Source organism: Acomys minous (genome assembly GCF_964271855.1).
Source record: "Acomys minous genome assembly, chromosome: 1".
NCBI lineage: Eukaryota > Metazoa > Chordata > Mammalia > Rodentia > Muridae > Acomys > Acomys minous.
In genome coordinates, this window is record NC_140483.1 from 174358549 (window position 1) to 174382080 (window position 23532).

The 23532-nt window shown below is 40.2% G+C and overlaps 1 protein-coding gene across 8 annotated transcripts in view; it reads right to left on the minus strand.

Moving 5' to 3' along the window:
- Positions 1-23532, minus strand: part of BNC2 (basonuclin zinc finger protein 2) — a 414736-nt gene that overhangs the window by 258088 nt on the left and 133116 nt on the right. For 5 of the 8 annotated variants that reach the window (XM_084787363.1, XM_084787365.1, XM_084787362.1 and 2 more), the window contains one exon: positions 23396-23532. This exon is cut by the window's right edge and continues 64 nt beyond it. The exons of 2 other annotated variants lie outside the window; for them this stretch is intronic. In XM_084787363.1, the coding sequence (XP_084643489.1) occupies positions 23396-23532 (137 nt within the window). Of the gene's footprint in view, positions 1-978; positions 1286-23395 lie in introns of those variants that run through there. One more of the 8 variants, XM_084787369.1, reaches the window with a different exon arrangement.

Consider the following 23532-nt stretch of genomic DNA (forward strand, 5'->3'; position numbering starts at 1 on the left):
CATGCTTCATTTTTTTCGTATGATATTCGTGTTACATTTCTGTTATGTACCTTTTTGAAGTAGTAGATTGTCAGAGGAAAATTCTTAGCACCTTCACAAACTTCTCCTTGGAATAATTTGCACATGAATGCACAGGCACACGCATACATGTGTCCCCATAGATACTTACAAATACATTTTTAAGGATGGCAATACACCCCACAAGAGGAGGGAAACAAAGTGCTAACATTTGAAAATTATATATATATATATATATATATATATATATATATATATATATATATATAAAAAATAACATATACATATCATAATATATATATATTTCTCACAGGGAATAAGTTAGAAACATGAATGCCTTACAAAGGTACAGTGCAAGAGGACACTGTTCCATCAGTCGTCATCTTCACCTGTTATAAATGAATCAGATCATGAAATAATCCAGTGTTATTTATACAGTACACACTACAAGTGAAGCCAAATCATATCGGTCTTCAATAACTGTATGTTTGGAACAACTGAAATAATAAATGAGGCTGAGATATCCCTGGAGAGGCACACAAGAGGGACAGTCTGCAAAATCTGAGGCCATTGTGAGGCCTGAGGTATCCTAAACCTGAGGCTCCCTGCATAGTTTCGTAGCACTATTGCTTCCTGAGACTCCAAGTCCTGGTTACGTTCATGGTTAAAACGGTTCGATTTCCAGAATTCCTGGTTTTAAATCACAGTGGAACCATCTGGCTCAAGATAGCCCTTCGAAATACAGAGAGAGAGAGAGAGAGAGAGAGAGAGAGAGAGAGAGAGAGGGGAGGACACTGGAGAGCACATACTTAAATTTGTTTTGTTTTAAACTCAGACCTTCTGCATTCCAAAATTGTATCCGTCTGACTAATATAAACCGTTGTTACAGAGAAAGACTTAAGGGGAGGGGGAGCAGCCAGGGGAAAGGAATGAGGGAGTAGCGATGGTTACATACAGTACCATGAGCCGCAGAGGCCTCCCAGTCAGTGGTGCGAGGTGCAGAGATCAGTCCTGCTGGCCTTCAGGCAGACAGCAAAGCAGCCTGGGGAAAAGGGGGACAGGGCTGACAGCCAGGGAGGGGGCCCCAGCGTGGGCAGTTTACACAAGGCAGCTCAGCTCCTTTCTGGCTCATTCCCCTTGCTATCTCTCAGCCTCTGTGTGTGTGTGTCTTGTCATATTTTCTTCAGCTGTTAATTGTCCGGACTGCAAGACTTTAAACAGCCACAGTTTAAGAAAAAGTGAAACCCTCCTAAGTGACCATCACAGCAAATCAGCTTCATGCTGATGGGTAAAATTTTCCAAGGGAAGTGTTCTTCTGATAGTTCCTGAGTCTCCGAGTCACCCCCACCCCCCACCACCCCACCTCTACCACACACACTCCCCTGGAGGGCTAAATGCACTGTGGCAATAAAACATTCATGCGACTTGGAATTTTAACACAATGCCATTTCCCTAGTTTAACCTGAAAGGAATGCACTAGTCACAACAGACTACATCATCCTGCCATTAAACCCTGCCAAGGAACCACTTTTTGGCCACGCTGGGCCAGCTTTGACGGGAAAGGAGTACACAGACCCACACACTGAGCACAGAGGGGCCACCTCTGCTTCCTCAGCCTTATCCAGAAACAGCCTGCCCTTGACCATGACCCCTGACCTCCTGCATTGTGACGGGCTTGGGAGGCATGTGTCACCCTGGAACTTGTGTACAGCCACACACTGAGCGGACCGTTTGTGGCTCCCCCTCAACAAGTCCTTGGGCAGATGCCAGCGTCCTCTCTTATTATTACTGCTACCATGCAAAGTCCTACAGCTTCACAGACGGATGCTTTCTCCTAGGCCAGACAATGCTGTGAGGGGCTGTGGGGCTTCTTTCCCTTTGTTTGTTTTGTACTTTTTAAAAACAAACTTCACTTTGCATTCATAATTAGGTTATGATTACTGACACGACCATTTACTTTGGGGACTTCCTATCAAAGGTGCCAGTTCTTTCACATTTAAGTGACATTTAATTTAGACTTAACAAAATACAAAACAGAAATAATTCTGATCTCTCTTGACAGTTTTAGAGAAAAATTCAAAGGTGAAGAACTCCAAAATGCAGTTAACCGTTTCGCACAGCTAGAGTATTATCACAACACAAGCACGCAACTCAAGTAGATTTGTTACTTGTTCAGAGACTACTTCCTAGCAATGTAAACCAAAAAGCGAAGAAACAAGACAAAACGTGCCTGCACGTAATGAGACATGTTAAGTCCCAAGCAGTGGCCTGGGGACGTAGCACAGTTGCAGAGGACTCACCTAGCATTGGCAAGGTTCTGGGTTCAGTCATCAACATGGTAAAGACGCATAAATCAGTCAAAATAAAACCACAAATGTACATGCTTGTTCATTTCAGCACTGAAGATGAAATTCAGGGTATCAGGCATCCTAAGCAGGTGCTTCAAGCATGAGCCACACCCCTCCCTCTTAAAGTGTGTTCCGGCATCAGCGTGGACCTCAGTGTTTAAAGACACCAATGTCACCAGAGACTATAATTGTGCACAACAGGACATCATTTCCCCTAGCATTCTTCTGGCCACCCTTACCACAATTCTCCCCATTCATGTTGGCTTTCAGAACAGGGTTTTTGCTATCTTTTTTTTTTAATCCCCTTTTTGCTCACTCCTGTTGTTTTCTTAGGTAACATTTTCACTTTCAAGCTTGTTCTGTCATGGTCAGGGCAGGTCCTCCTTATCCTGACCCAGCACTGCAGCCAGGTGAGCAAGCAGAGAGTCTCCCTGCAGAAGGCAGGTGTCCTTGCAGAAGGCAGGTATCCCTGCAGAAGGGATGCAGTGAAGCCATGGGCCTTTTCAGTAAAAAAAAAAAAAAAAAAAAAAAAAAAAATGAAGAACATCTTACTTCTGTAAGAGAGCACCCTAAAATACAAAATGATGATCTCAAAGCACGTTAACATGCACATAGAAGATGAGCCAAATAGGACGCTTCAGTGTAATTTCTGTCTTCTTAGTAGCTGGAATTAGTGTGAGCCCTAGTTAAAAGACCCTTTTTTTCCTTTACACAGACATTTTCATGCTTTGAAAAGTCATTCTAATCCCTTTACCTTAGCGAAGCCATGGCAAGTCCATAGAGAAGGACAATTAACTTCTTTTAAAACGAAGAGATCATGTTTGAATGGTGGGAAGTCAATCCAACACAGAAGCAAATATTGTACTTACATAAACTATTCCCACTTCAAAATATAAATACTGAGTCAAGTTACCAGTTTAGACTCTATGAAGAAATAGGGCAATAGACATTTGATTTTCTTCAAGGCATTTGATTTATTATCAATCAATAAATTCAAATTCTCGTTGTGATGTCATCAACTTGAAGCCTACTAAAACTGAAGGCAGAGCAATATGAAGCCATAAAATTAAAACTACATAAGATGTCTGTCTAATTCCTAGCAGACACACTCTTCTGCTTACATCAAATTAATCAACATAGTGATCCCCAAGTGTTTGAGACCAGTATTTACTGTGTGTACATGTATGTGTCCTCGAAATGACAGGAGTGAAGGTGAGAGTAGAACTTGTAAGAGCCAGTTCTCACTTACTACAATGTGTCCCCTGGGGATTAAACTCAGGTCACTTGGCTTGGTGGCAAGCACCTTTACCTGCTGGGCCATCTTACTGGTCCAAGGACCAATATCTAAAGAAAGAAAAGAAACCCAAGTCTGTGAATCTGCACAGGAGACACCTGTCACTCTCTCCCGTCATCACCCACATATGACTTCTGAAACAACCTGGAATTTAGGACACATCAGTAAATAAGGGGGTAAAAACATTATTTTCAAACAAATTTCTAACCAATTTTATCGTCTATTCACCATGTTGCGTATCAGAAAATCTTAAATTGCTACAAATATCAAAATGAAACTTATTCTGTATGAAGATGCACTAATAATAAAAGCAAGTATGATCAGAATAACATGGAGCCTGAAGAAAGACGTCACACCAGAACGTTAACTCAAGGGCAGTGGGTAAAGCTCTTGACACACAAACACGTTGGGACTGAGTTTGGTTTCCCAGCGGGCAGACAAAAAGCTGTGCACAGTGTGCCTAAAAACTCAGTGCTGGGAAGGCAGAGAAAAAAAAATCCTATAGCTTGCTGGCCAGCCAGTCAAGCAGCTTAGGTAAACGGTGAGTTCAATGAGAGGCAAGACTGAGGATAACACCAGACATGGATCTCTGACTGCTGCACACATGCTCTCGCATCTGCACATACATGTGCTCCTGTACGCACACACATGCTCCTGTATGTGCGTGTGCGCTCGCTTTCTCCCTCCCTCTCTCTCTCTCTCTCTCTCTCTCTCTCTCTCTCTCTCTCTCTCTCATACACGCACACACACACACACACACACAGTCAAATGTAAGAAATCTAAAAATACCAAGAAATTTTGCAAAAACTATTTTAATAATGACATAAGAAACGATAAAAAAAAAATACTTGGTAACCACTGGTAGTTTCCATCTTGTTTGAACCAGAAACCTTTACCACATTAAATGTCACTTAAAGACTTGAGTTCAAAACTTCTACAATATGTTTTGAATTCTATAAACCAAAATAAATGAGATTTTTTTCCTTACTAACTTCCTCTACAAAGAGCACATATTATTTTTGCAAATAAACACGCACATTTTAATGTATTTTCTTCAACACTTCACGTTAAGCCAATGGCACACATACACACACATTGAGGTAACAGGCTTTAACACTGAGTGCAGGAAAGCCTCAGAGGGGGAGAAGGGGAAGGAGAGGTATGGACAAGGGAAAAAAAAAAAAAAGAAAGAAAGAAAAGAAAAGAATGAACTGTAAAGAGGTGGTGCTGGACAGGACCAGTCAGAAAGAAAAGCTAACAAGAGAGGACAGTGAAGTAGAGGGCAAGAAAGTGTGAGAATGAGAAGGGAGGAGTGAAAGAATCAGGTGGGGGGGGGTGGGAGGGGCTGAAATACAGAAGGGTGGCGGGGAGAGACAGAGGGACCAAGCCCCTGGACGCTGCAGTAGACGGGGCAGCTGGCCGGAGATGCTAATTCAGCGCTTTAACAAATCAATGCCACTTGAAAAGTACAATGAGAGCCCTCACTGGGTGGATGTCAGGGGACTGAGAAAATGCATTCTCAAGTATTTCACATTAAGAGGGAATAATGTGTTAATTTATAACTCTTCACCCTATACACTCGGATTATCTATCTGTGTCAGCGATTTGACTTCTTAAATTTATCAAAAACACACGCAAAGGGAGGCCGGCTCTTGCTCTCACTGTTGGGGAAGGAGACAGTTAGGAAAGGCCTGTTCTAGGTCCACCACTCTTCCTCCAGCCTCCCCCCCCCCAACCCAGCCCCCCCCCCCCCATTTTGGCTCAAATCTTGGTGAGGCCTACAGAGAAGAGCTGGCTCCTGAAGGGAGCCCAGGGGAGGAGGGGAAGAAAACTACCATGGTCCAGCTACTAAAGCAAGCAAAGGCAAGGCTCTGCTGGCCTGTGGTTGATTGCATTAGGTGCCATCCGTCAAAAGTGACACAGAGGAGCGGAATACCTTGGGTCAGCAACCTGAGCTGCCATCATCAGAATTTACTTTACAGAAACTTCCTTAAGTCTCTTGCTGTACCCAGAGGAAGAGAAGCTGCTGACAAAAGACGCTGTAATTAAACAGTGCTCTTCAATGCCACCAGAATCCCACAGACGGAGCTTATCAAAGCAAAGAACCAACCTCATCCTATTCGGTTCGTTCTGAGACAGAGAGGAGAGAATCTACCTGCAGGAACCTTTTATTTTCTTGAGGAAAACTTACTCGATGAAACACGGAAATTCCTGAGATTGTTTCCTATACTATAAATTTCAATACAGTTGATAGCAGCTTCCAACCTAACAGAAAGGCTGTTAGTAATTTATGCTGCCTACATTCGTGTGTTACCTGACTTACCTTTTTAAGGAATAATAAGCACTGTCAATCTGCAAAGGCAAGTCTGTTTACAATTTTCAAATAAATGGAAAAGGGTACATTTTAAGAAAGTGTTTTTAGATCCTATCTTAAAAGATACGAAGGGAAAAGTGTTTCTATATATCGTCACAAAGTTGCCAGGTTGTGACTGTGTTGACTTTTACAATTCCTTACACTACACACAGCAGTATTTGGAGCTGCAGGGGTATTTTTATTTGCTCTCGTACAATTGCAACAGAAACAGACTTTCTTTTATTTTGGGGACATTCATATGTAAATGCATGCTGATGAATGGAAATGAGATGCTGCACATGATGGACAACCTTCAACATTTAGTTGAAAAAAGGCAAAATTATCTCACTGGCTGGACCCTTTTCTGGTCCACAAATGGGCACCAAAAGAGAGAGAGAGAGAGAGAGAGAGAGAGAGAGAGAGAGAGAGAGAGAGAAAACAGAAATGAAAGACAAGGATGAGCCTTCTATTGGCTAAATACCGTCTTATAGAGACATTCAGAAAACAAACATTCTTTTCAGTTTTGCATCTTTGCTATGACAGTACCACACAGTTAATTTTAAATGAATATTAATTGGAAACTAAAATAATGAGTACAGATATTATATAGCTGCAGTGAGCCAAAAATATCTAAAATAATAGTTATTTAATGAATTTTATTTACTTCAGAGGAGATAAGTAATGAGAAATTTCCGTACTCAAGACCACAGAGTATTCTATTTTCCTTTTTCATAAAATCTTAGGAAATAAGATGCTACTTACTATTCTAGACGGTACATGTGCAGTGAAGAAGTATCACCTATGTGCGTGCTTTTCTAGAAACTACTGTTTGTATGCACGGAGGAAGAATGGTCCAATCCCCAGGATTCTTTTTTCCCATCAATTACCATTCCTGTCTGTCCATCCACGCTCCTACCACATACATATCTATTCTTATCATTATGGTACCATTAATCCCCTTCTCTTCTTCCCCTCCCCCACCACACTCACCTAAGGGGTTAAAAGACTTGAGTACATTTGTGACTTGTCAGTGACATATAATACCCAGGTCCTTCATGCAATCAACTTTTACTTGACATGTATTTGCTCATCACAGGACCCACATTACTACTGGGAAAATGAAGAAAAACCTAAATTAACACTTGACATTCAATATGGTCAAGTCCTTAATTGGCTGGGCTTCCTGAGAAAGCAATTTTCTATTCCCCAAACTGTGCGCGTGTCATGTGTGGAGTGCGGCTCTTGGCCATCACTGCTGTCCCTCGCTCCCTCTAATGAGAGCAGATGAATTAGTGCTACGTGACACGATTTGATCAGGGCTTCCTCCTCTTCCCCTCCCCCCAACCTTTCCCTTATACCAGTGACAGCTGTGTGGCAAAAGGAAGAAAGAGAAATGCAAGAGGCAAAAAAAAAAAGCCTGTAAAAGATGATCATTTTTAAAAATGGACCTTAAATGTCTTCTTGAATCTGAAACTAACAGGGTCATTTAATTGTGGAGGTGGGGGACGGACTGTTACAAAGACCAGGGGAATTATCTGGATATGGTTGATTTGGGTTGCATTAAACATGTTTTCCCCATTCCAGGCTAGTTGCAGTATTAGATTGCACTTGTCTAATTAAAATGGAATTTACATCCACTTAAAAGGTTTTTTTAAAGGTCTGGAGAATGGGTCAACTAGGGAAAAAATGAAGTGATTGTTAATGTAAGATAAGTATGCGTACACATAGAAAAGTTCCTTCAACATCTGGGCCACAAAGAACCTACAGCTCTGTCACTCTATCTTGTTCTCAAATATTATTCAGTCTGAATGCAGTACTGGCCACTCTATTTGGAGCATTTTGGTCCCGTGTCTTTTACCGTTGAATTGCTACAACAACAAAATAATTGTTTAAGTGCTGCTTCGGTTCCATCCCTTTGGAGAGGGGATATATTCTCCTCCTGTTACACTTGTCTGGCTCCATAAGAAACAAGTGAGCAGATACGTGCGAGGACGGCAGGATAGACTCTGTCCTTATCCACGTTTCGGAAGGGTAATTTAAGGGATCTCTCTGGGTCTTCACTTTCTCATTCTGACACCAAAGAGCTAACTTTAAATGGCTTACCCAATGTGATGAGAACAGATGAAACCAGGGAATGCGAGGCCACCTGTCTAATAAAACATTTGAGAAAGTAATTCATCTCAAATAGATGATTATGGGAAAATAATTAACGGTGTCACAGGCACCTTAGCACCTTAGATCTTCACTCACACGGTTAGATGAGAGACAAGGTAAAGATGTTGTCTGTGGACAGAAATTGTTTCAGGGGTCAACTGGAACCAAAGCTATTCCAAGTACAGTCTCCACCCAAGTAAGGCGATCATGCAGCTCTTCGTTTATAATTCTGGTTGTAATTTATTTAAGTAGCATTTTAGTGAACAAACTGCTAAATTTAAAGACATGAAAAGATGGACGGCACTTACTTATGTTCTACGTATAAACTTAAAATCTAACACCAAAAATGTAATTTCTCCATTTGATATTTCTGAGGAGTAACATAAAAAATAATACTTTTTAATTTTCCCCTTACAACAAGCAAAGCCTGGAAGATACTGTACCCTAGAAGACAATCTGTAAATAACTTAAAAAAAAAAACTTGAAATTTCAAACTTGCTGAAACATCAGAATTTTCAGACAAAAAGAAAACCCTAATAGATGAGAATAATTTAAAAGTATTTTCACAAAAGCAGAACAACACACTAGATACATATTCTGCATAAATTATCCATCCTGTGGACAAAGCACTGGTATTTCAATATCATTAGGATTCCTTCAAAAATGCACTTGAGAAACCTTATGAACGGGCAGTCTATCAGGTGGTTAGAAGAAATAAGTAGATAGCTTAGTATTCTGGGAAAGCCACACGGTCTAATACATCCAGTTAACTGCTACAGTCGCATTATCATCCCTCAGCAACAAATGGCAACGCATGCTGCCAATAGCTTTAGGGTGACCTTTGCAATGCTGACTAGTCCGTCAAGTTCCATCTCGGAGATGCAAAGCATAGACAGGAACAATTTATTGACTGAGGTAGGAATGAAAAACCAGGAAGCTCCTAAAGGGTATGTGCTTTTTACCACTCAGGAGAGAAAGGGATACCAAGAGATAAGGATGAGCAGCCCCATGGGCTTTCTCCTATCATTAGCCTTTTATAGTGAGAAACGCCAACCCAATATTTACAACTTTACATGCTCTTTTCCACCCCAGCTGCACATCTGGAAAATCCCAACAGGGGTAAGGGTGGGAGGTTGAGGAGTTGGGGTGAAGAATGGATTGATTGCAAAGTCAGGAGTTCTAAGAGCTGAAGGGAAAAAAAAGCTGCTGATGTTGTCTCAACACCTCAAACCAATTATGACCCATGTTATTTTCATGCATAGGGAGTGTCCAACCACTACCAAAAGGGTCTGTCTACAGAATTCAATAGGACAGCCACAATGGGTCATAAGAGGGACTCAGTAAGGAACTGAGATGTTTCAAGTGTTACCTGGGGGAAAAAAAATCAGCCATGAAAAGACATGCTTCCTTTTTCTTTTTCTTTTTTATGTTAACTGTGACTATGGCAAAATGACATGCTTAAACTTGACATTCTCTGAGGGATGAGCAGGCTTTGAAGCACATGATAAACCTGAGATGGTGCTGTGGAATGTTAAGTCTTAAAGTAGAAGGATGGTGCCACTGTCGTGCCTACACAGAGGTATGTGAAGTCGCAGATAACTGCATTACCAGCTGCAGCGTATGCAGAACAGGAAGACCTACCTTTGACTGTGTGCCATTTCATGGAGAACTCTACTTTGAACTCTAAGTGAAAGCTGCAGTGTACTCCCACCTAGTTAACAAAGCTAAGATGACACTGCACCTTTCTCAAAGTATATAAGCACAGCAGGAGAGAGAAAGGGTGCCTTTTAAAAGCCTGGCCCAAATAATGACAAAATTATCTACCAAACATGCAGCACATGTTATCTTATAAAGCCTAGTAATAGTGAAAGGGCTATGCTACTTTCTCTTCTGGTTATTGCCCCTTTACTGCTCTCCCTAGTATTAAAGTTCCTCCAGCACCTTGTATGAAAGGTATTTAATCCAACTGCCAGGTAAAAGGCTTCCGGAGGGGAGGTGTTAAGTCCCGGTGGCTTTGATGCTGAACTTCCCGAGCACAGCATCCCAGCCTCTTCCCAACACACTGACAGGTGTTCCATCACAGGCCCCATATACTCTTGGTTTCAGACACTTGACTTACTGGAAGACCAGCAAGTTCATCAGGTCTTTGCTCGGATCTATGACTTTTTCTGCAGTTTTGGAAGCAACTCAAGAGCTTGTTGTGTTCCTACAGAGAAGGTTCCCTTCTGGTAGGTTTCTGACTCTGTCCAGATACAGTGACCAAGACCCAGGGCAGAACCCTAGGCACACCTAGGTCCCATTTGCAGATTGTCTTAACAAGATGCTCTTGTTTCTTGTTCCCACGAAAATCAATAACAGGATGACCTTCAATTTGAAATCCAAACCAATTAATTAACTGTTCTGTTGGAAATGTTGATATCTGATTTGCCTGGAGAATTTCAATTATGAGTAGCTTATTTCTTTTAAAGAGAACCTTCAAAAAATATAGACTGACATTGAAAGCCTCATCTTATACAATATAAATGATGTTTTCCTGGAGCAGGGATACACTATTGGCCTTGCACGAATTAGTATGGGGAAGTTTTCCCCTTGTGGTCTATCTCCTCCTTGTGACATCACAATCAATTGGACTGGTAAATTATAGCAATCCCACAAAGATTCAGGGCCAAGAATTCACTGCTTAAGGTGAGATGAAAAGCTCTTTATAGTTGAACTTAGCTTTTCATCTGTATCAATTACTGACACAAAACCTGGGATTCTTTTCAGAATTTGGAAATATTCTATTTTTCTCTAACTCTAAAATTTTGTATGCCTACTTACAATTAAATAATTATATTACATTATTCTGTCCATAAATTTAATTTTTCTTTGAATATAGATCATAAGGAAAAGGCTATACATCAAAATACCCAAAAGCAGAAATATATTTACTAAACTTACTTGTTTTAATTGCAGGGGGAAAATGAACTCAATTCATCCCAGTGGGGAATTCCCAAGATGAATGATCACATGCAATGAAACTATTATCTTCATCCATTAAAATATTATCTAAAACAGAGGTTTCTATCTGGCAGCCAATGGCTGAATATAGCCTACAAATGAGTTTTGTTTGGACACACAGTTTTTTAAATATCTGAATATGTTGCCAAGATTTCAGAACCATGAGATTTCACATAAAAATTGTGTTTCTGGCTTCTCATTAAAGGAAAAAGGAGGTGATCTGGCAACCAGAGGGTCTGCATTCTCACCTGGCAACAATGCTCTGGACCCCAGAATTACCACTTCAGTGGTTAAGAGATGAGCTTTCTGGTCTACCACAGACCCACCAGGCCCATTCTGCTAACTTCATGTTCAGTATTTTAGGTAACTGTCAACCTTTTCATAACTATTCCAGAAGAGTTTGTAGACTTGCTGCAAAAACAGGACAAGTATTCTAAAAATATATATGTATGTGTGTTCATATTTATGTATTTCATGAGTTTATATCTTGAATTACAATGGATAGCAAACTTTACTTCCAAATGTAGTTGTTCCAGTTAAATATAATTGTGGAGCAAAGAAAACTCAATACCATAATTTAAAACAAAATCTAAGTAGTAAATTTCAAATTGATGACCTGTTCTTATACAGTGATGCATCAGATGTTTACATGGGTTTCCAATCAACTTCATTCCTCCCTGCTGCCTAGAAAGGATGCTCATATAAACTAGTATTCAACTCTGTATGCACTCTGATTCTCCACATGTTAATACTTTTACACTTCCTTGCTAGAGGTATCATGTACTCAAGAGGAAAATGGACCCTAATAGGAAAATAGTATATGACTTTAAGGTACATTTTAAAAGTCAACATTTAGGATGCCTGAATACCATAATATGTACTAATCTTAACTGGCCCCACTTGTATGACAACATCTGACATTTATACTTATATAGTCATTACTGGGGGGTTCAAATGACCCAAATAGTCATGGCATATTTATTTAAAAATGGCTATTACTTAAAAGCAGATGTCTACAACAAAGTCACCACACATTTCTTTCTTTTGGCTTGCCTTTATTTTTAACCAAAAGCAAGTGCAAAAATTGTATTTACAGTTCATAATCAACCACAACATCTCGGCATTTGAACCTATTAGTGAATTTTACAAACAAATTAAAATGCTCTACTTATCATTTTATCCGACCATATTAAAAAGAGGTTATCTCTAGCTAATTACTGTAGCCAAGGAAAACTTAGATCTCCAAACAGACTTTATTGAGTAGGCTATGATCAGTCATATATCAAATTATCAGAATAAGACTTAGATCAACTGTGGCATACTGTTTTATAATCACGCCATATACTTGAGAGATTATTTTTAATGGGATGCTTCCTCTGTATGAGGAAGGTTTTTCTTTCAATTTTTCTCAAAGAAAGGAATCCTTGAGCATATGCTAAATATACTTTACAGTCAGTCCTAATCCCCCATTTTTCTTGATTCTGAATAACTTTAACAGCACTAAACAGTTGACAAAATTATAATGATCATACTGAAGTCCTTAACTCCTAGGTGAATAGGAAAACAGAAAATATGCTAAGTGTGGGCATCATGAATGTAGTTTGGGTTGATACCCAAATGGCAGTGATGCTTTCCTTATGGGAAACATTCTTCCTTAATTTCTATTATGTTTGAAATTTGAGCAATTATAAACAGACACCTGGAACTCGCTTATTAATTTATCTATTCCCTCCCCTTTTGTACTTCTTTCCACATCATTTCTTAAGATGCTTCTTTAACTGATGCTATTATGTAAAGGGCCTTGAACCAGTGTTCACCATTTTCTTCTTTAAAACACCTTGCTGTAGTGTAAAACTAACCCTGTTTCATTTTTTATAAGTATTATTTCTTTAAGAATTAGTGTTTAACGGTAAAAATGTAAAACAGTAATTCTAGAAAAGTAGCGTTTGTAATTTTCTTTTCATGTCATTCCAAAATAGCTTTATGAAGAAAAGACAATTCTCTTCCTTGATTCCCAAGCCTTCAGCTACCCCCTTCACTAAAGCTTCAGGCTCCTATCCTAACCCATCTGCACGTATAATGTCCCAATCTTGCTGCATTTTTACAATGTACTGTTTTAAAAGATGATAAATAGAGAATAATGAATGTTTAATTTTATTTAATCTTTATTTATATAGAGAAAAATACTGCTGTCCTTTAACTTCCCCTTTCCCCTATTAGTCACTAATTCCTACAAAAGGGTGTCCCAATGCAGCCTCCACTTGGGGTCATCAGGACACTCTGCAGATCAGACACGCAGAACGCGCAGGCACAAGAGCAGCAGGTTATCAGAATCTTCAGAGGCCAGGAGCCGTTGCTTTATTAAGAAATTGTATAGAGTAGCTATTTACCCACAGTCAGAGCAGCCAACTTCTCGCTTTCAACAAAAGAGTGTTTTTAATATAATGAACATCCAGGCTTCTCTGGCCATGAGAGAACCTGGAATATATTATACATGCGTGAATGTGGCCGGGATGTAGGATATGGGATGTGCTTCCTATCAACAGATTAACACTTCATTTTCATTACTCTAATCTCACCACAGGCTGTGAACACTCTCTTTTTCTTATTTGAACAACAATGGTGCATGAAAAACCAAGCTGACAGGCAGGCTGGGTTCATTAAATGCACAAGGCCTTTATTCCCATAACACATCTCACCTGTATGAAGCCAGGGTTCTGGTTTCCAGGCTGCTACTGAAACAAGCCCTCCCAGATGTTGGACTTCTGACACTTCCCATCCTCTTTCTTGCATAACTTACAATAAAGATCACAAATAAAGAAAAAGGAGAAAACTGTGCTGCAGCACATAATGACACTGGCAATAATGTATCTTAAGATTCACTCTCTCTCCCATGATCACTTGCCGAAATTCTTGAGGAGAACAAGGTAAGGCTAAGGGAAAAGACAGGGCCCGCAGGTGTGAGTTCACATCCCAATGTGCTGTGTGTCATTTTTGGTTTACTTTTTACTTAAAATTTAAAACGTAAAAACCCGGCAGTTGCTTCCAGAAAACTGCAGTTCTCCGGGTGTTGAAACCAGCAATTCACAAAACAAGAAACAATCACACTATTTCTCAAGGAGTGACGCCCCGAGCTTCATTTTAAAAAGCTAAGCTCATAGCTCTGAGGCAAGGCTCTACATTCGCTCATAGCACAGGATTGGGGTGTGGGGGTGGAGGGTGCTTAGGAACACAAAGTTATATAGTGTAAGGCACCATGCTCTTCCTAGAGTGGGAATGCTCTTTTGGGGTGGTCCATCATATACTCCTTGCATTTGAGGCAGCTATTAGCAAATGCTCAACATACCCAAAATAAACCACTTAAACGTCTCCAGCCAGACAATATAACAGGCCTGCACTGCCTCTGTGTCTACACATCACTTAAAAAACACACAACTGCATGGCAATATGAGATTTGTAACATTTTCTATAGAAAAACAATAAGACTTTGTCCCCAGAGTCCAGAGCAGGACTTCGGTTTCAGTTCTATCTGGTACTCTAATCTTTATATATATAAACAGAAAAGGACAAAGTAAGAACAATATTACACATTGCCCTAGTAACCTAGCTGGGCCTGCATTAGGTTCGACAGGAGGTCAAGAGTCATCATGCCTGCAGGCATGCACACTGCAGGGACACTCACATGAATATGCTCAGTATATAATATCACCGTATCTTACAATGTAGCAGCCCTGATCATTGCCCTCTGGCACTGGCACAGGGCACATCAGTGGGCAGTTCTCTTTACTCATGCCTGATCAGGTGTCTCAAAAAGCCATCCTAATCATATAACTCAATGCTATCTTCCTTGCTTTTAATTGTAATGGAAGGAAAGGAAAAAAAAAACATTATTAAAACTCTCCTAATGGAGGTACTCATTTTAATATTAGTTTTGTTATTATGTTAAGCCAGCTGAAAGTAATTATTTTTGTCAGGTAAAATACTCATTATCCTGAAGATTTTTTTTTTCTTTTCAAGCCCCCAGTTCAGACACTATGATCATCAAATGTGAATCCTGAAGAATTGTCTAGAGAACCAATAGCCACTAAGATGCACCTTAATAAAGTTGAAAGCTCCATGACAGCCACACACAAGCACATCAGGTAAATACTGGAAGATGTATCCTTCCAGTTTATAAGAATTTTTAATCTTGTTATTTTTTTTCTTAAATCTTGTTATTTTTAAGAATCTCCATGCCTTTTTAAGACAATGAGTTAAATGCACTCAATGCAAAACAGGGATGAATCCTCACATGATGTATACAGCACATGGTTTAGATGCCTGTTTCGTAATACCAGGCTTATGCTGGCTGTGCTGTCACTTCAATTGTTCTTCTCAATGTCTGAGCTCTTGTTAGCTGCAGTTTACCTCCATCACATCTTCTGCTGGTTGCCCTGTTCTTTATACCTTTTCCTGCTTCTAAGAAGACATCTTTGTGTGGTGTTAAGTCCAGGTCTGTAAGATAATAAATCTGAAAATAACTTTTAGGAAAAAGAAAAAAAAAACAACAACAAACCTTTGACTCAATCTTTGCCGTGTAAGTTAAGGCTCAAACTGGATGTGCATCAGCAAACCTCTGAGTGGAAAGCCCTAGGTCCCTGGCCATCCCTAGATTAAAAAACAAAAACAAAAAACAAAACAACACCCTCCTCTGTGGTAAAACAAGGACAGTCCTGTCATGGACACCATGTAAGGATGGCAGGACATTCCTGAACTTCTGTCAGAGTGACACATTTACAAAAGGATACTTTCTTCTATGGTTGTTATTTTTAACACGTTTTAATTCCTTCCCACTAAGCAAAAAAAAAAAAAGGCAGTATTTTATAATGAGAGAAACAAGGGGAGAGGAGAACAAAGAAAGAAATTAAGTCTATGAGAAAGGAAACAGGAAATAGGAACAAACTAACTTTGTACTTTAACAGGAACAAGATTCATAACTCAAGACCCATTGCTGCCACAATCTCTAAAGACAGTAACAAAGTAACACTACAGTTCCTAAGACCCGGTAAATAAGATGTCAGCTGTGCTACAGGGAGTCAGTGGTTTCAATGAGGAGCTCCCTATAGTTCAACATTATTCCTCCTTTACAGAGAGAAATGAAAAACTGATGGGCTTAATTAAAGAACAACAAAAGGACATTATATTGTAGTTAAAGGATCAATCCTTTTTCTTAATTGGAATGATGATTAATAAGCTGAGAATTTGATTCCTGAACTCGCCGGTTTGAGTAATGCATTGTTTTCCTGTAGTATCCCCATTAAGGAAGACTCTGGCTGCAGGAGGCAACGCTCTCTCATCTCTGCACTCCGTGGCGCAAAATGCTGTGTGCTGTGTCCAGCAAGAAACCCTGAACTCTGTCCTTACCCAGGTCAGCTCCAGTCACGCGTGCTTCACCGGAGGGCTGAATGGACACTATGAAACTTGTGAGGCTTCCTACAGGGGAGCCTCACATTTAAAAAAAATCAATGCATTTATTTTTCCTAGTCTCTAAACATGCGCTCAAGCGGGGGGTGGGGGGGGGGTGGGGAGGGAGATGCTGTACAAGCCAGGCTCAGGGGGAAATGTGGGCTGAAGTCACAGATCCAAGCACCCCTTAGTGATGTCATCTGTACATGTTATTTTTCTTCCTGGGGTTAAGTTTTCATCCTATTTCCTCTGTATTTTCACTAGCTAATATTCTACAGGAAACTCCTCCTGTTACTTATTTTGCTTACACAACAGGACCTAAGGGTTGCTTGCTCCTGTTCTGTATCTCTTCCTTGACTTCTCTAAAACTAACAGAAGTCAAAGTGCCCCCAGAGGGTATTCGACACCCCTTTGCCTCTAATTCCCAGGTGCTTCAGGGGGATGAGGGGCACCTAGGAAAATGTGGATGCCAGCTGCGCTTCTGGAAATCAGAATGGCATCAGCTTTGGCAGGTGTGAGTGACATCAATCATCTCCTACGACTCCACACGCGCTACTCTGGCCAAAGCCTAGAGGACAGAGGTTGGTGATCAGCAAGCATAGATCAGGAAAGGCACAAGCCGATCTGCATACTGAGCACAACTCATGCCTCTGCACACATCACAGCAAGCTCCAATCCTTCCACAGGACGGGACACTCCTGGGACCACTATATCCCATGGTCTTTAACAACAATGTTCACTGAGAAAGGTATCCCAGGACTCAGTTTTCCCTGCTGCCAAAAAGTCCTCTCACTATACCCTGGGGGAAAAGGAGTTATCACAGTTAGCACCTAAAACAATTTAACCACTATAGGTCACTCATGAATACAGGGTAAAAGCAAATTTCAATTTCTTCTCCTTAGATTCTTTTATATATATATTCTAGTCCAGGTTACCAAATTAGGTGTAGACAAGCATTAAGTATGTGTGCTTACTGAAGACAGACCACAGCAGCACCACTGTGTCTCCCTCTAAATAAGTGTATGCAATGTATAAGGTAGGAAAGGAGAGATTCTAGGTTTTGTTTTTCACTGAAGTCTATGACGCCATCTCACTATCTGTAACAGACTGTTCCTTTGGAATCAGCTCCCTGTGTCACAGCGACCTGGCAAACTTGAATGCTTTCACTATCACTGGAATCCTTGCAATCCTGCCTTGGCTGTGACCCACTCACTTTTGCCCTAACTTCCCAGAGATGCCTTGCTCAGCATCTAATTAGGAAGGGAGGAATTGCCACGGCTCCTATCCCTGACACAGGGGTAGGGAGCTCTGTTGTAGTGGAAGCCTTGGGTCTGTTCTGTTGTACCAGTCTCTGTATCTGTTGCTACATACAATTGGATCTATCAGTGAATATAAAGATACACTTAGAAATATAAATACTAAAAGTATAGACATCCATTCCTTACTAATTCAGTTTTCTACTGCAGTTACTTGACTCATCTTGGAAAAAGGCTTTATAAATTACATCAACACAAGTTACATGTTTACAGATAACGGAAAGAATGAAAAAAAAATCAAAATGATCTCTAACTATGCTCAGGATCATTTTAAGTGATTAAGTTAGAAATAAGCTTTAAATTTGTGAATGAGTTCATACATGTGTATACACATCTGAGAATATGTCTGTGCTTGCTTTATTACATTAACGTACACATGAAATAGCATATGGGCAAGGCCCACTATATTCCCACTTCATTACATAGTATATACCACCTGTTAAGAGAAGTCTGATGTTAACATAAACTTGGAAGTAAAGGCTGAAACACAGGTACTTGCTCCTTTGCTACAATTTCAACACTACCGTAACAATTATCCAAATAGTCCTAGTTGTGTGCTATAATAGGCTGTAATATTAAAATGAACGTCAAGGGTTACATTTCAATTTCAGCATGCACCTAGAATTAACATTTCAAAATAAAGCACGTCATCTCTCCAGTTTAGAGCAACTGACACAGAGGTACAGCATGCTAACTCAACAAGCTAACACTACCTGCCACCAGATACAAGCAGGCATTTTAGCATACGGGTGAGTTTTGTCAAGTCAGTCCCTGTTAAGTCAGACACAGGTACCCAAATACACCAACTATAAGAAGGGAGTGTTCAAAAAGGGAGGACAAGAAAATAGAGCGGGGGACCTAGGGATGGGAGCTGCCTGGCCATGAAAGGCTTTTTCAAAGTCCGTTGACTTCCAACTGCCTTACTCATGTCTCTGATTAAACAAGACTATTCATCCTATGTTTAAAAGGATGTATAGTTTGAGGGAGAAGCCTTAGAATACAAATATATTATATGAACTACAAAAAAAAAAAAAAAAAACCAGCCACAGGACATAGTTTAGACATCTGACTTACAAGCAATGCTGTATGTGAATCTTGAAACTGTTAGTGATGTTCCAATTATTTTTGAAAGACGGGGTGGGGGTTAGGTGGGGAATCCCCATCATTTTCATTTTAAACACAAATCCTATGACTGAAACTGTGTTTGCCCTCATGAACTGAGGGAACTAGAGGGAAAATTTGTATTGAGCACTCTTGTAAATGGATTCCAAAGGTGTTATTTATATTTCTTACATATTTTTACTCATTTCTCAGAAAAGTGCTAGGTTGTTTTATACCAGTCCAAAAGTTTACTCTGTCATATCTCTGGTGAGCAGATGGTCTGGTATTAATGTAAATGACTGATTTAATTTTTTGCTTTCTTGATTTTGTCCCTTACCTATCTAGGAAATGATTTCTCTGGCGATAACTAACACATCATGCTAATGAGAGTCTAATGCACAATAGAAAAATGTCACTACTAATAATATTTGCATGAAGTTAAACAAAGCAACTGCACGAGAATGTCAGACAGTTGTTCTTTAATAAGACACAGTTTCACAATGAAATTATGTTGTTAATTTTGTTACATCATTGGGTGAATCCTAAATTACTACATAATGATGCGCAGAGTCATCTATAATGCTAACTTAGCATTTCACTCTACTCTGAAAAGAGGCGTTATTAAGGGATCTGCATTTTATTTTGAAACAGGTTAAGTATACCTCAGCAATAATAAAAGGTATAAATACTTCTGGTAATATGTGAAAAGTACACTATCACCATTACCTGTACAGTGTCGTTTCTTAAAAAGATTTCAAATCACACTATATCTTCTCTTGGGGAAAGCTCTAAGGATTTTACGTGCTACATCCTCAAATACACAGACATGTACAAAATATGGAGAAAATCACCTTTCAACCTCTGATTTAAAAAAAAATTCCAAAAGCAAGCTCCTTTTTCCACTACTATCTCCCCACTTCTCTTTGTAACAATACCTTATCAGTATCTACTGAGCAAAATAACGTCCTGGGCTATAGGGGATGAGGAAAAAGAGAAAATGGTTTTGGGACATTATCAATTTGTAACTGATCAAAACTGAATCCAGAACTCTCAGTTACAAAAGTCAACAGTTGTACCTTTCAATGCTATCAAATAGCTGTCTAGAAGAAAATAATTTTTCAAGCAAAAAAAGAAAATCATACTTTAACATTAGAGAAAATAATGTAAGGTAGGGAAATGAAGTGAAGAAGTCATGTTTAAAGCTTTAAGGAGATCATAACTTAATTCCGATGAGACCAAGTCTTTGGACCATTAAACCATTTGTTAATATTAGATAAAAGGAAAGATTTACATTTACGGAAATCTAACTTCATGCATGGGAAATACAAGATCTAGATTGTTCTATCCTTTCCTAGCTTACCTACAGAAGACACAGACCTGGATTATTCAACTTCAGCGTGCCTCAGATACTCCCAAGCATACGTTTTTCTGTAGCTAATACCATATGTGGTGAGTTCTCTACAGCTCGGTCTCTAAACAGCTTAAACTGGCTCTACTAGTCAGTCTTGTCCAATGCTTATTGAGGCAGTCAATGAAATGTAAGTTTTTATTCTACTATTTTAAAAAAATGTGAAAAACTGCAGTAGATTTTATTCACTTCATCAGATGAATTTTTACTTAGGAATTGAAATAATCACACAGATAAGCCCTTTTTCATTCTAAAAAATTAGATACGGAGAATTCTGCATACTTGATCAAATTAGAAAAACTTTTATCTTTAGCAAAAGCTGGCTTAAGGTGGGTACTGACCTAGTATCCCTCAAAATTGTTGACATTAAGCGATAGCATTTCAGGAAATGTTTTACACACACACACACACACACACACACACACACACACACACACCACTGAACCAGCACTGCTGATGCACACCACACACAAGGAAAACAAACACATTCAACAATCACAGCATGCAGGCTTTTTCATTTAGACAGAATTTGAAATGAAGCTTACACAATCTAAAATGTCAACTTAGAGAGGAAGAAAAGCCCATACACACATGTGAACTCATACCCCCTTTTACATGACTTCCAAAATGCACAGAAGGCACGTATGTAGTAACTGTGAAAGCAAACGGAAGCTACACATCACTAACTACACCAGAACAACAGCAACAGATAATAAAGAAACTATAGCAAAATATTTCAATCGCCAGCATCTTTTAAATTGCAGTTTTTATCCTTTGTTTCATCGTCTATTTAATAGACAGCAGCTTTAAGTCCCAAGGCCTTCCCTATACCTTTATTCTCCTCACATCGTCACTGATGCTCACTACACACATGCATTTATACAGGTACACACAAAACACATACATCTCTGTAGCCCCCACACACAGCTGCACAGAAAACAACATGCAAGGTGACCACACAACTTTCTTTATGAGAAATTTCAATTGTTTTCCTAATTCTGACTTTTTTTTTTGGTGTGTAATTTATTTTTTTGTTTTTGTTTTTGTTTTTTTAATCTTAAATGTTTTCCACCACTTGATGCAAATCTACTTGGAAATGGGCTAGTGCCAAAGAGGCAATATAACACCATCTATGTGGTTCAATAGCCATTTATCAATTGATCATTATCTCTATCTGTTTTATTAACTCTTTTTCACTAGGGGGAAATACCTAAAGCAATCTAACCTTCCGAGGCATGCATGTGCATACACACTCCACTAACTCAGGAAACCCCTGATTGGTGGTATCTAAATTTTAACGTGGGGCACGTTATTAGGTTAGAAGGTTTAGTGAAAACACACCTTTCCAGCCACAAGACAGCCACCCAGACAGAGACGTGCTTCTGAAAAAAAAAAAAAAAAAAACACCTCGCAAAGCACTCCCGCAACGACAAGGAGCATCTCTGCCAGACAAGAAACGGAACTTTTCACGAGAAAGAATGAGGCTGTACATAGAGAGTTGCTTACTGGGTTTATGTTGATTGCATTGAAATCCCAGCTTACTGTATCAGCAGCTATCAGGGTCCCTCTACAGGATGTCAAAATACACCTTATTCAGATACATTTCTCCTATCTAAAACTGGTTGATAAAACTGTTTACCAATTAAATGTTATAAGAGCCAGGCTCTATGCAGGCTTTGGCAAATGTTATTTCTAAACTTGTGACAGTTTACAGCTTTGCAAACTGTTTTGTTTACGTCATTACCAAACATTTAAAAACCTACCCCAAAGTATTCAATTTCCGCGAACTCTTACATACAAAAGAGGTCCATTAAACAGCAGTTGCAGTATTTTTTTTTTAAACGAGTGGGGCAAGACCAATCTTTAAACAATCGCCATCTATCTAACATCCCAGTGTATTTGTCAGTACTACTTTGGTGCTTCATGGATGATAAACTAACTCATTGCTTTGTATGGGTTTGGGGTAGGCTTCTGAAAAGCAAGACGTGTCTGGGAGGGAGGCACCAGGGAACTTCCCTCCCTCACTTGAGCACAGTCCAAGAGGAAAGTTTCTGGGTTGTTTCCCCTTCGCTTCCTCTTACCCTCGCTCCCCCGCGGAGCCTGAGAGCCAGCAATTGTGCAAGAAGAGCCGGGGCGCGCAGGGCGCGAATCACCGATTGCTTGGTACGGGGCGGCTGCGGGTGATTAATTATCCGTCCGCTGGCCTGGCGCTCTCCGGGCGGCTCTCCCGGCAGGGCAGCAACCGAGCTGCGGACCGCAGCTGAGCGAGGAGCGGCTCTGGGAGAACGCAGGGGCCGCGCCGAGTGTGAGTGCACCGCGGCGGGCAGCGAGCGGCGGGCGGGTGGCGAGCCGAGCCGGCTGAGCCACGGCCAGGGGAGCACGGGAGAAGGAAGCCACCGAGAGCCAGAACCGAGGCCGAGAAGAAGCGCAGCCTGCCGCCCTTCGGGCTGACCCGGCCGGCAGGGAAGCCTGCACAGCCTCGCTCAGGTCTGGGGCCAGCTGCGCCAGACACCACAAGTCAGACTCGCTGCTGTGAGGGGCCCGCGTTTTATGACTGTTCGGCTGCAAGATCTACTTCGGAGACAGCAGACACTTTTGACCAAGTCTTTCACCGAGTCAGAAAGATAAATTTGTTGAGTAGTGTCTCTCTTTCTCTCTCTCTTTTTTTAAAACGGGAAACAAAGAAATAAATTAAGGCTTCGCAGGACCCAGACTGCACACTGAAACTTTGCAACAACAAATGCCTTTGCTTTCTCTAACTTCTATGTCCTTTCCCCCTCTTTCCTTAAGGAGCCCTTGGGGAAGCCATGAAGTAACACTGCACATTATTACAGTAACACAGTTATGACAATATTTTTTTTTCAATTTCAAAAACATCTAGAAAGAAGAGTAGCAGAGGGAAAAGGGCACATAACAACTCGAGGATTTTTTTTAAATAAAAAATTGAAAGTAACTTACCTGTTGGGACATTCTGAATAAGAGGTTAGTATCAGCGTTTTGCCATGTCCCCATGAACCCTGGTTCAGCCGCAGCTGTTCTGGTTCCGAACTGCATGGAGTTGTCAGCACAGGAGTCTCTTAAAGTCAAGTCTCTTG